The sequence below is a fragment of the Microcaecilia unicolor genome, chromosome 8, assembly GCF_901765095.1.
Source record: "Microcaecilia unicolor chromosome 8, aMicUni1.1, whole genome shotgun sequence".
NCBI lineage: Eukaryota > Metazoa > Chordata > Amphibia > Gymnophiona > Siphonopidae > Microcaecilia > Microcaecilia unicolor.
The window spans coordinates 70111765-70125021 of NC_044038.1; the positions used below are offsets into that span (position 1 = coordinate 70111765).

Genomic DNA, 13257 nt, shown 5'->3' on the forward strand with positions numbered 1-13257 from the left:
TACTGGAGAAGATTTGGGTGAGGGTTTGAAGTCTTTCCATGCAGTGTAAAACTTAACTCGCTTGCACATACCTGATTATGTATGTATTCATGGAAGGATGCATACCACATACCAGTTGCTTGACTGCCCTACCTAGATTAAGGGACTAGAAACACAATTTTGGGTGCTAGGAGGTTCATATTTAGCAAGGTTATGGCATTCTTAAGTGCCTATGTCAGCATCATGGGTATCTGTACAAGAAGTATCCCACCAATGTTATACAAATATTGCTACATTAATGGGTGAAGAAAAATAGGAGGTCCTCATATTTGCTACTGGCCTCCTCCTTGACAGTTTTAAGGCACAAAAGTTCAAAACTGTGGGTGGAATCTGTAAATTAATTGTGAAAGTTCTCTTGGCCCTGGATTTAGGAATGATATTGATCATTTCTAGCTTGCTGAGGCCTGACCTGCTCTAACCCATCTGACTTGAGTTAGTGCTAATCCCGTCCTCTTGGGAGATCAGAAAGTGGTACTGGGATTTAAAACCCACCCCTATCCTGAAGCCCTTTTATTCTGAGTGGAGGGTTAAGGACAGCGGGCTGAGAACCAGGGTTCAAATCCTATTGTAGCTCCTTGTGGTTTTGGGCAGGTCATTTAACTCTCCATTGCTTCAGGTATGAAATTAGATTGTGAGCCCTCCAGGGACAGTATGTATGTATCTTACCAACTGGAAAAGGGAACTCACATTTTTTTTAAACCAAAAGTTTTAAAAATACTCAGACGCCCAAGCAAAAACTGGAAAATCGCTGAGAAAATGGGATGGATCTGTCTAGTATACAGGTTTTAAGTTTTTGGGGTTTTTTTTTTTTTTGGGGGGGGGGGGGGGGGTAGAGAAATGTTCCTCCCAGAGGGTGATAGCCATGGCCGAACACCTTAAAAACATCACCAAATTGAGGATACAGAGCGGGTTAGCAGGTGCTCCAGATTGTATTGGGCTGCCATCGTTCAACTTTGATATAAGCCTTACTCAGAATATTGTACAGAAGATAGAAATTACGTGCAGTCACACTTTAAAGAATGTATTCTAAAACCAATAAAAAGTTAAGAAAGCATCTGGCTTATGTTCCTGATTGTTGTACTTTATTAGGGGTGGGAGCTTGTCTAGGAGTCAGGACCCCCCCCCTTTCTTCTGAACTTCCTGGTGAGGATAGCTTCTGTCCACAGCAGCTGGGGAGGTGAGGTCCAGCGGGTTCCTGGAAAGAGAAGGTGTCTATATGGATATGTTCCAGCACATGACTCCCCGGCCAGGGGCTGTAACCGATGTGGGAGCAAGTGGCTTTTTCCCATGTATCTGCCCAGTTCTCGTCCAACTGCTTCCTTAACTGAAGCCTAACCATCCAAACCAGTTTGTAAGTCAGGATGTTTCCACAATTTTTACTTTTTTTATTTTAAAGATGAGAACCTGTACTTTAATTTTCATGGGAAGTAGATCAACTGCATTGTAGGCTTGACCTGTGAAAACATGTAAGTAAAACCTGGAAAAAATGTACTAAGAGGATCGGCAATTGTTTTCCTTGTATACAAAGTCCATTGCCTTGCAGTGCACTAGATTTAAGGACTCTGAGCTATAAAATCAGGAAAATCGGGCTGCTTTATTTGAACTCCTGGGTCATCCTTTTTACGTGCTTCATACCATGAATTTCAGTATTTCAGAATTAAATCCAAAGCGGCTTGATATCTTTTGAGTATTAAGTATATTGTTTACCTACATGTTAAGGTATCGGGTGGGATGAAAACACTCGGTTATATATTCGGCTTTAAGAACGGCTGATAAAATGACACCTACTGCAAGAACATTTGATGCTGCAGCAATGCTTGTTGCTTTTTAATTATTTTTTTAAGCGCACTATACAGTTAGTGATCATATACTGTGTGTCCTGTCTACATTCTCCCACACATGCAAGCAAGTTGCACTACAAATGCTTTATAAACTTCCAGAGGAGAGAGAATCGATGTTGCAGAAAGAGTGCTGCCACTTCCTCACTGCAGAAAAGGGTTTCGGGGAAATTGTGTGCGGGGGTCTGATGTCTCAAAACCTTCCTTTCTTTAGCTGTGTGCTGCGTGTGATACTTTTAAGGAGTCCAGTATGGACAAGGGGGTGGTGGTATGAAGTGGGACAGGAGTTGAGGCTGGTGTGCCTATGACACTACATAGGACTAAAACCACACGAAGTGGAAAGAACACTGATGTCCCACGAAGAATCACAGGAAAAAGCAGAGAGGGGGAACAGAGTCAGGCTCTCCAAAATATACCAGAAGACATCTGGCATATTTTGGAGATCCTGACTTTCCTACTACATAAGATTAAACCTAGAGGATGTGCAACACTTGGGGATGCGTGTGAACAGTTTAGTACCTTGGTGTGCGAGAAATTTCCTAGAGTTGAGTGTGGGGTATGTGTGTAGGATGACTCTTGGAAGGGGTTGTGACAGCTAATGTTGGGGTGAAGATGTTACATAATTTCTGAGGCAGAATGTGGGGGTAAGAGTGTGTTACAACTCCTTGGGCTGCTGGATATGTTGATGCAGCAGTGTAATGAGAGGGGAGGAAGGAGCTCGGAAATCTTGACATAAGACAACTGAAAAAAAAAAAAAAGAAGCAAGATACAGCATCCGGAGTCAGGCACAGAACTGTCACAGTTCTGTGGTGGGATGGCACTTTTACTTGCTGGCAGCGTGTTTTACAGGGTAGTAGAACTGTCCCAGTGACCCGCCAATGTGTCAAGTGAAACAATAACATCATAAAACAGCACTTAGACTATGAGAACAAACTTCTGCTCTTATTATTTTGGAGTCTGAAAGCTCATCTCTTTCTGGACTTTCTGCTGAGCACATTTCTCTTGCTAGGGACTATGAACTCTTCTCACCTTTCCTGCCCATGAATCCCAGGCTGTGAACTTTCTCTCCTGCCTCTGGCTCTCTAGCTCTACAGGGAGCAGGCTTCTGTATTTTTCTTTCTGTCTGGTAGAGAGGTAAACAAGGTGCACTTCTTGTTTGTATGATCTTTGCAAAGACTGCTGTGCCTCCCTAGTGCTATCTTTCTGTTCTTACCCTCTAGGGGTCCCACAGGCCCTGAGGCCTCTTTTTGCTTCAGTGTCCTGCTTTCGAGAGAATCATGCAGTTTCTGCTCCACTTAAAAAAAAAAAAAAAAAAAAGTTCTAAGCAGGCAGAATATATCATGTTGCACCTAATCAGTTACAAATAAGACTGCAACAGCCACCACTGCTTATCAATCTCACAACTTGCAGTCCCAACTTATGGTGGAGTCTCGAATGTGTTCAATCCCGAAGAGTCCACCTCTTGCAGAACGATTGAAAATCCCTAGCAGAACTTGGGGATTTGTTCAGATATGGGCTGACAGGATGTGAAAGATACAGCCAGACAGGGCCATGCCAGAGCTGGGAGCTGAACGATAGCATCATGGCACAGCTTTGGCAGGGTGCTTGCTGTTCACAAGCAGAGCAGAGGGTGCCAAGGACCTGTATGGGGGTGTCAGCACCCAGGAGAGCTCCAGCTGTCTTGTGAGCTGAGAACATTTGACTGATTGGGAAGGGGGAAGGTGGGGCAGAGTCTCGGAGCAACAGGAATCTTTCTCAGCCAATATAATGAGACAAGCAGAACTGCTTCCACTTAGAGGACACATTAGCAATGTCCCAATGGAGACAATGAAAGCTTCGTCTCAATGAGCTGGAGAAAACTTCATCTGGCCCCAACTCCAACATCGGGGCTGTTCCCTTCCCGCCCCTGCAAAATACAATCCTAGTGCCTCGACAGACCTCTTGACAATATGGCATTAAGAGACTGTCGCCCTGATGCTTTATTATTAGCATTATATTATTTTGCTTGTTAGTTTCAGAGTCCAGGAAAGTTGAGCTACAGAATCAAACAGGTTTTTCTAGACTAGGAACCGACATCAATGCAAACCATAAAACCGCATATGCCACGAGAAATGCCAGCAGGTAAAAACAAAAAAACAACACACAGGACATTAAAAGCTTGTTTTTCTCTCCCGGCGCGAACTCCAGAACTCAGGATATGAGCAGCAGCCAGCAGTGCGTTGGTGGGAGCAGGTTTGGAGAGGAATGAGGATTTTTTTTTTTTCATTTTTCTTGGTTGCCAAATTTTCAAATCCCTGGCAGAAAAAGAAAGGCTGCTGAGAAACCAGTGTAGGAGACAACAGCTTCTATTTATAAAAAGTTTTGATATATAATTTAATTACTTTTCCCTCGCTTCGTTCCCATCCCCCTCTCTTTTCACCAGGGCTTAATTCCCTTTCGGCACAGCTTTGTTTTGCTCTACCTTGTCTCTCTCCCCCCCCCCCCCCCCCAAACACACCCTTTGGTCTCTCTCCCTTTTGATTTAGCAGTAAATAATACATTAACCTATTTTTTTCTTCTAATGCATTCATCATCCACACTATTAACTCTTTGCATGTTGCTCTAATGGAGCTGAAAATAGTTGATTTTTTTTTTTTTGCAGATTCCACCTTGGGGACATGGCTTGCGGCTTACGCAACATTCAGCCGCTGTTTGCACCAGCTACGTTTCTTCTCTCTGTAGCAGAGGGACGCTACGAACTATGTAGTCTACAGAGGGCGCCACTGAACACCAATCGACTACAACTCACAGCAAACTTAAGAATTGACATAGGATGTGGATGGAATATACAATTTGTCATAGTCCAACGATCATAGCCAGAAATAATGGGAGTTACGGTGTTCAGTCGTGACCCGTGTTTTTCTAATGGGAAACTCCTGGAAACTATAGTGTGAAATAACATAAAATAGGAAGATAAATACTAAACCGAAAGTTCGGTTCTGTTTCCCGTATGAGCACGTGGGAGTTAGTTTTTTTAGAATACAGAAAGTGATTTAAAAAAAACAAAAACCCGAAGGCATTGTAGCAACCAAATTCATTTTCTAGCTATGGCCACTATCTGGAAAGGGGATACCGGGAGCCGTAGTCTCCACGTTTATGCAGTCAGTTGTTTCCTAGCAACCTCTCCGTCATTGTCTCACTTCTTTTCTATCTAGTAGTAACTTGAAAAGGTCATCTCTGTCGAATGACTACATTTCCCAGAGAACACCAGTCACCAAACAAAACAAAAATCATAGCTAAGTCTCGAAGGTTCTGGCGGGAGTTGTAGTTTTCGTCTTCCAGAGCGCCCGAAAAGCGAGCTCTTTCTTGAACAGCCAAACTTGCAAAAATTTCAAGCCTCCAACGTTGCTTCAGTTGAGTGGATGACGTATCCATGCTACAGACACATTTGCGCAGAAGACACCAGAAAATGTAGTTCAACTGTTGCCTAACTCAATTTCCCAAACTGCCACGTATAGGCGGTTTCCGACTGATGACCTTTGGGCATACATTCACTTATGGCCGCGTTGCTTACACCAGCAGGTGGGAATTGTAGTCTGGGTGGCAAAGCTTACGTTTCTGAGAGGCGCTCCATGCGTTTGTGTTAGAAATTGTAGTCTGCGTAGCACACTATCGTTTGTGTGAGCGGCAAGGAAGTTTAATGACAAGCGCCGGGTTTGACGGGAGCTGTAGTTTGCACGGCGTCGGCTACGCAAATGTAAGTGAGCAGCGGTGAGCTTCGCGTTGGTTTTCCGCCAAAGAGCTGTACTTACGTGACCACGCTAACGTTAGTAAGCGGCGCTTCTTTCGAGGGGGTCGGTGGGAGCTGTAGTTTGGTCGGTGTCGAGTGCAGGACTCGGTTTCCCACACAGCGCCGCGCTGTGCTTGGAGCGTCTTTGGCGGAGAGGGGAGAGGCCTGTGCGGGAGGAGAAGCCCCGGAGCCGCCGCCATTCAGCGCCTGTACACCGCGCTCCTCAGCATGAGCGGCAGCAGCCGGCAGAGGACCAGCTCGTTTGCCGACTCGGGCTCGGGGCCTTCCGCTGCTGGAGGAGCCGGAGTCGGGAAGTCGGGCCCTGCTGCGGGAGCAGGAACAGTACAGGCCGCGGCTGCTACCGGAGGAAACCTGAAACCTACTCGTGAGTACCGGGTATTGCCGCGGGATGTAGATCCCTCAGAGGAGAAAAGATACTGAAGAAGGGGAATGCTTCATAGGAATAAATGAGAGCTGAAATGGTTGAGGGAAGAGATCTGGTGAGAAGGGAGTACAGAAATAGGGACTTAAAATAAAGAGGGTGGGGAGAAGATAAAGGGGCAGTGCTTGGAAATTAAGGGGGTACTGAACCTAGGTATACGGGTGGTGACTTCAAGAAGAAAGCTGGGTGGGTGGGTGGGTGGGTGGGTGGGGGAAGATACTTAAGTGTGAGAGAAGTATTGGAGGGGGGCGCAAAGGATAAGTGGTAGACGTGTGTGTGAAAGGGAAGGAAGATAGAGCACATGAAAGATGGATGGATGAATGGGTGGGGGTCTCTAGGTGAGAGGGACATAGGATCAAGGGGAATACAGAAGGTGAAAGAGACGGTAAGGTTAAAGCATTTGGTATACCACTTTTCTGTGGTACAACCAAAGCAGTTGACATATAGGTACTTTCTATGGCCCTAGTGGGCTCACAGTCTAAAATGTATGAAAGAATATAGGTGTGTAGTTTGGGGTTATATGTATTGATGTAAGAGAATAGGATTTGAAAACAAAAGGTGTATAAAGAAAACGAGATCGGCTTATCATTACTTTTAGGTTGAAAGGGTGATCTAGAAAGAAGGAGAATATATAAAAGTCATGAAATTACAAGAAAATTTACTCAAAATTAGCAAAACTCATCATTTGCAGGATGGCTGTGTTAGGGGAAAATGAGAACACCTTGACACACACTGGAGCGTGCCCTCAAAGGATTTCCTGTCCAAAACATTCTGTTAAGGCTAGAGGAAGAATCCTAGAAAGTCAGGCTGTCTTCTCAGAAGGCATTGTGTTAGGGCACCTACCTTACTGTTGAGATGTTGATATTTCTTGAGGATGTCTGTTTATGGTTTGTAATGCAACATGGTTTCTTATTTTTTACTAGAGGAGTTCACAGCTTCTTTCCTGCACTTTCCATGGGCTATTTTGATAGTTTGTGTTTGACAAACCCTCTGCCCTGGTTGTGTGATCCCTCACTCCTGCTGGCCAAGAAGATTATGCCTAGACACTCAGTAAAGCTGTGCTATCCTCAACTACTGGATCTTTTATTGTAAGAAAAAAAAAGAGGAAATGTCTAGATTTCTATGATATTATATTTAGTACTAAAACATTGCCTTGTATAGAGAGAGAAATCATGGACAGGCATCTTCCTTAGAGAGCAAGAGAAAGGGAATTAAAAGAATTGCCTCCTCTCTCATGAAAATATAAAGGCATCAAATACTGTATGCATCTTTCCAGAACTGACAAGAGAAAATCAAATCTCTCTCCTAAAAGAAAGAGTATGAAAAACAATGAGGAGAGGCTGAAGCGTCTAGGGCTCTTCAGCTTGGAGAAAAGGCGGCTGAGGGGAGATATGATAGAGGTCTATAAAATAATGAGTGGAGTGGAACGGGTAGACTTAAATCGTTTGTTTACTCTTTCCAAAAACACTAGGACAAGGTGGCATTCGATGAAGCTGCAAATTAGTAAATTTAATACGAATCAGAAAATTTTTCTTCACTCTGGAATTTGTTGCCAGAGAATGTGGTAAAGGTTGTTAGCTTAGTGGGGTTTAAAAAAAGGTCTGGACAGCTTCCTAAAGGAAATGTCTATAGATCATTATTAAAGTGACTTGGGGAAAATCCACTCCTATTTCTGCAATAAGCAGCATAAAATGGATTGAACTTTTCAGGATCTTGCCTGGATTGGCCACTGTTGGAAATAGGATGCTGGGCTGGATGGACCTTTTTGTCTGTCCCAGTGTGGTCATAAGTATTTATGTAACAGTTTTCAGTCATTTTCCAAGTAGGAAAATATCAGACATTAGTCTAAGTTCTACCAGCAAGATATTCTATAAAAAGAAGTGGCAGCACCTAAAAAAATCCACAGTTGAACAGTAACTTTCCACGTAGTCCTTACTGAAGCTGGTCAAGGTGGCATCGGGGGGTGATCAAGATGGGTTCCTTTGGGGGGGGGGGGTAGTATCAAGGATGTTATTGATTATAGAGATGATTCTTCAATTCCTATAATTGTAAATCAACCACGACATCCTAAACTGTAGAGTTATAACCCTCAGAGGGTTGAAAATTTGATATATTGTTCATTGGTATGCCAAGGGCTATACCAATCCTTATGAGTATTAGAAGAAAGAAATTTGAACATTACAAAAAAATAGGGATCTTGTTCAGATATCCTTTTAACAGGTTGAGGAGCCCACCGGGGATTATGAAGCAATGGAGTTCTTGTATTTTAATGCTAGGTCAGTTTGTGATAAGGCACTTTTAGTTAGAGATTTTATTATAGATTCTTCTCCAGGTTTAATTTTTATTGCAGAGACATGGATCCCTGATCTTAATTCCCCTCATATTTTATCAGTTTTTCCTAGTGGTTATAAGGCTATTAATGGTCCACATCAAGATAAGGGTAGGGGCTTTGTCCTTGTTTATAAAGATTTTTTAAGTATAAAGTTAGTGGATAAGTATCAAGATTGTAATCTCAAATTTATGATCTGTCAATTTAGGAATGTGTGTAAAAGAGGTATACTGGGATTAATATTGATTTACAAGACCACCAAACAGTCTGTAAAGTCATGTATAATGTTATGCAATTTTCTTTTTTTTATGCAATATATTTTTATTTTACATTTATATATTTAACATAAATGTTTAAGCAATATCACAACTTAATTAACAGGAAAACAAATAGATTTAACAAAAGAAGAAAAATAGTTATTTTCACTTTGTCCACATATTTGGATCCAAGTACTAGGAAATAAGACAATACTAAGAAAATATATTATCAGAGCAATAGAGAGCTGGATATTCGCAGCCGATATACAGCGAGCTCAATTACTAGATGTGACCAAGGTATCTGTAACACCCTCTTTAGAATTAATATATTTCAACAGTTTCTTTGGGTCAAAAAAGACATACATAATTATTTGAATTTAGTGAAATTAAACACCTGCAAGGGAATTTCAACACAAACGTACCACCCAAATTAAGAATTCTAGGTTTTAAAACAAAGAATTCTGGCCTTTTTTTGTGTTTCCCTGGCTAAGTCAGGAAAATTTTTAATTTTTACACCCAAAAACTCTGCATTCATGTGATGAAAATAAGTTTGAAAAAATATTTCCATTACATTCATTCCCACTATTCCAGGACGAGTGGTTAGTTATGTCCATCGACCAGCAGGTGGAGATAGAAAATACAGAACTGAGCACAACTACATAGCTCCCTGCTAGCAGCTCAGCTCCTCAGTATCTTCTATCTCCAGCAGGTAGATGGACAGACTTCCTTTGTGGTTGAGGCCTTGCTCCTGGTCCAGTTGGTCCACTGGTTCCCAGTTGAGCAGACATACCTGGTGGTGCTGGGTCCCTGTCATGCCTTCCCCCTGGGACGTTCTGCGCCTTTTCCTTGTTTTTCCTCTGTGTGAGAGCCTGTTCAGCAACCAGTCAGCTCAGAAGATGAGGAGTCGCAGGCAACACAGTGAGTCTGGCAGGCCGGTGCTGCTGCCGTGCCCTGCTGTGGCAGGGGGGGTGACTGTGGACCCAGGGTGGTGGGTCCTTTTTTGCTGTGCTTCAGGCCTCGAGACATCGATGGGAGCACTGCGTATTGTTGCTACAAAAAAAAAAAAAACACGGAGGAAGTGGAGGAGCAGTTTTAGTGATTGGATCGGTGGAGTGAGAACCAGGGGAGCCTGGTGCAAATATCACTACTGCTCCTTGAGGTCCTTGGCTGATACAATCAGACTGTGATTCCTCCTAAGATAGAAACTGCCTAATCTCCTAATTCTATAAAATAAAAAACAAAATAAAGCGGGTGGGTAGCACGGTGCGCCACATGTTTTCCCGCACAGCGGCAGTCCCTGGCCATGGCAGCCCCCGCTTAGAGTGCGACCTGCTACCCGTCATTGGGCTGCTAGGAGCAGTGGGCGGTGTTCTCAGACCGCGGCACAGTGTGCAGTCCGGTTTCCGAGTGGAGGAGCTGATTCAGGGTTCGCACATAAAGGGCGTGCTCGGTCACAGCAGCGCATTTCTTTCGACCGGTCCCCGATGCAGGGCCTCGGCACTTCGCCTCAGAAGGAGGCGGGAATGGTGACCATTTTGTTTTTCGGCAGAAGTGAAGCCCCCACGCAGCCGGCTGTGTCGGTGGGGGTCCCTTCGGGGGGGGGGGGGGGGACCCTGGGTCAGGGCCATCCCTTCATCTGCTCCACCAACCCTTGGGCTGTAGCTAGGAGCCTCTTCTCCAGCGGGCCTCGCAGCTCTGGCGAGAGAGGAGATGGGGATCTCCCTGTCTGTTCACAGTGGATTGCGACTGCTGTCCCGTGGAGACTGTCTCGGATTTTGCTGCAGTTGGGCTGCTAGGAGGCTGATTTCAGAGGCAATTGCCGTGCTCCCTTGGGGAGTTTTCGGAAGGTAGGTGTCTAGCCTTATGAAGGGCCTCAGGGGCCCGTTCAGGGTGTTCCCACATTCACCTGGGCATTCGAGTTCTGCTTGCCGCAGTGTGGAGTGCGTCTGACACAGGCCTACAGTTTGGGAGGACCATGGCTCATTCTTTTTTCTCTGGTGCCAGAAGAAGGGGATGTTCCCTTACCTAAGTTGAGCTCTGTGTCTGCAGTCACCTACAGTACTCCCCTCCTGGTGTTTGGCGGCCTTGCCTTGCGGGATCTGCTAGATAGGAGGCTGAAACGGGCTTTGCAGTGCACCTTTAGGTGACTGTTTTGGAGCTGCAGGCTTTTATTTGTGGCCCTTTGGTGGCACAGGTCTGTTTACAGTGACATCAGCAGTCCCTTTTCCCAGGGCATTCCACGGGCTGCCTGGATGGAGGCACACTTATATCATTCTTAGTGGTTCAGCCACAGGCATGTCATTGATGCTGTCCGTGAGGCGTCAGTTCTGGCTGCGGGCGTGGGTGGCGGTTGCCACTTCCAAGGCCTACATGGTCGGGTTACCCCTTTGAGGCACATTTCTCTTTCGGAATGGCCTCAGCAGTTTGGTTCAGGAGCTGGGTGAACGGGCCCCAGCATCTTTCAGAAGATGCTCCTTGTCCCTCTGCTCGCCTTGCGGACTCAGCAGGTGCCCTGTTTCGTGACGGCTTTATGTGTAAGTCTGGTCGTCAGACCTTTGACCAGAGGGCTCAGTCTCCGGCCCGGCAATCTTTCTGCCGGGGGATGGAGAGTCGGCAGGGCACTCAGTGTGTGGCTGCTGTCTCCCGGCAATCCCAATGTAGCCAGGCCGGGTGGTCCATCCGGGCCTACAGGGGGCTGCTTCAGGCCTTTCGGGACTTGTGGTACCTTTTTCTGCAGCTCTGGCGCTGGTTATTCTGGGTGATGGCTTCCAGTTGGAGTTCTCCCAGCCGGTAGCTCCCGTCTTCTTACAGTCTCCTTGTCGGGGGGGGGGGGGGGGGGGGGGGGGGCTCTGGCAGCTCAGGGCAGTTCAGTTGAGGTGCTTCTGGCCCTTCGGTCCATTGTTACCATCCCTCCCGCAGAGTGCGGTCTGGTCGGTTCCTCTCCTATTTTGGAGTTCCCAGGAAGACGGGAGCAGTGCAATCCAATCTGGATGTCAAGGGGTCCACCGGTGTCTGTTTTCGGATGGTGACCCTGAGGTCTGTGCTCCCGTCCGTTCAGAGCGAGACTTCTCTCTGCTCTTGAGACCAGGGAGGCATAATTACCTTCCCCTCTGCGGGCTGCTTCTGCAGTTCTTTTTCAGTTCTGGGCCCGACCATTTGGCCTTCCCTCGGGCCCGGGGACCTTTTTCCTAGGTCGTGCACGTAGCAGTCTTTCTGCGGAGATGGAGGTTTCATTTCCTCTTGCAGTTGGACAGCTGGCTAATTCGGGCCTCCTCTTGTCAAGCCTGTGTGGAGGCCCCTTCAACAATGGTTCGCCTCCTGTTTTGTTTTCCTTTCAGGTTTAGGTGTTCTTTTGGTTTCCCTGTGAGCTTGAGTGTTTCGCACAGAGGGCGGCACTTTGTTACCGCATTGGATTCTTTGCTCCTGCTTCGTTCCCAGCTTCCAGCCTGAGATTTTGCGCAGGTCCTCGGTTCTGTGGCAGCAGCCCTGGAAGTGGTAGCTTACGCTCTGATGTGGCCAATTCATAGGGCCCTGTTCAGCCATTGGTCTCTGGTTTCAGAGGATTACAGCTTACGGCTTCCTTGCTCCTGGCGGTCAGACAGATTTGAGGTAGCTGCAGCTTCCCCAGTCGTTGACCCTAGGGAGGCCCTCCCCACTCCTGCCTTGGGAAGTGGGATCTACGGAGGACAGTTTCTTGGGCTGGGGGCCCTTTGCTGGGGTCCCCTGGCACAAGACTCTTGGTCTCCAGTAGAGGCACATTGACCCCTTTCCTCTGGAGCTGTGAGTGGTGCTCTAAGCTCTGGAGGCTTTTGCCCCGTTGTTGGGAATGCTTTGGTGTGGGTCTTTTCGGACATGCTATGGCACAGGCCTCTTCTCCTAGCTAAGGGGGGTCTCCTAGCAGTCGACTGGCTCGGGAGCCCAATTGGTTTTTGGCCGGGGCAGAGACACCTGTTGTGCCTTTCAGCTGTTTGAGAGATTCCTCACATGGGGACCGATCTTCTTAGCAGGCACTCTCTGACTTCCAGCGAGGGGGAGTTGTCGGTCAAGCCATTACAGCTGGTGATTTGTTGATGGGGCTTAGTTCTCTTGGCCTATTCCTATGTCATGCTTCCTCGGTTCTTCTGCCATCACAGGGAAGAGGAGTCTTGGGGGCTAGACGCCCTGCTGCGTTTGTGTCTGAGCGAGGGACTCCCGTACGCCTTCCCCTGTTCCGAAGTTAGGCCGGGAGTGGGGGAGAGTGGCAGTCCCTTGGGATACAGTGCTCCTGTTCTCCAGCCTGGTCATGGCTCCAGTGCTATACAGATCTCATGAACCTCCTAGTTGGGGAGCTACTTCGATTCCCTCAGTTTCGAGGTTTCTTCTGTCAGGGCCTGGTGGTCATGGAGGATTCTTCTCTTTTTGGTCTTTCAGCCTGGCCCTTGAGAGGGCTCGGCTGAGGAAGAATGATTAGTGGATTCAGTTGTGGCTTCTCTGCTGCAGGCTGCTCTTCCTCGGTGCCGGCCAGTTATTTGCTTCCTCCTTAGGCTATTTCCTGGCATTTTTGCGGGAGGGAATATCGAGGGCTAGCGCTGGGATCCTTGTGG

The 13257-nt window shown here is 46.6% G+C and overlaps 1 protein-coding gene across 2 annotated transcripts in view; it reads left to right on the forward strand.

Annotated features, from left to right (window-relative positions):
• The first annotated feature begins 5176 nt into the window (after nucleotides 1–5176).
• The window catches only part of GSK3A (glycogen synthase kinase 3 alpha), a 113283-nt gene continuing 105202 nt past the window's right edge, over nucleotides 5177–13257 (forward strand). Inside the window, exon 1 of one of the 2 annotated variants that reach the window (XM_030211894.1) lies at nucleotides 5177–5438. In XM_030211894.1, coding sequence (XP_030067754.1) covers nucleotides 5414–5438 — 25 coding nt within the window. In that variant the 5' untranslated portion in view covers nucleotides 5177–5413. The other variant, XM_030211893.1, reaches the window with a different exon arrangement.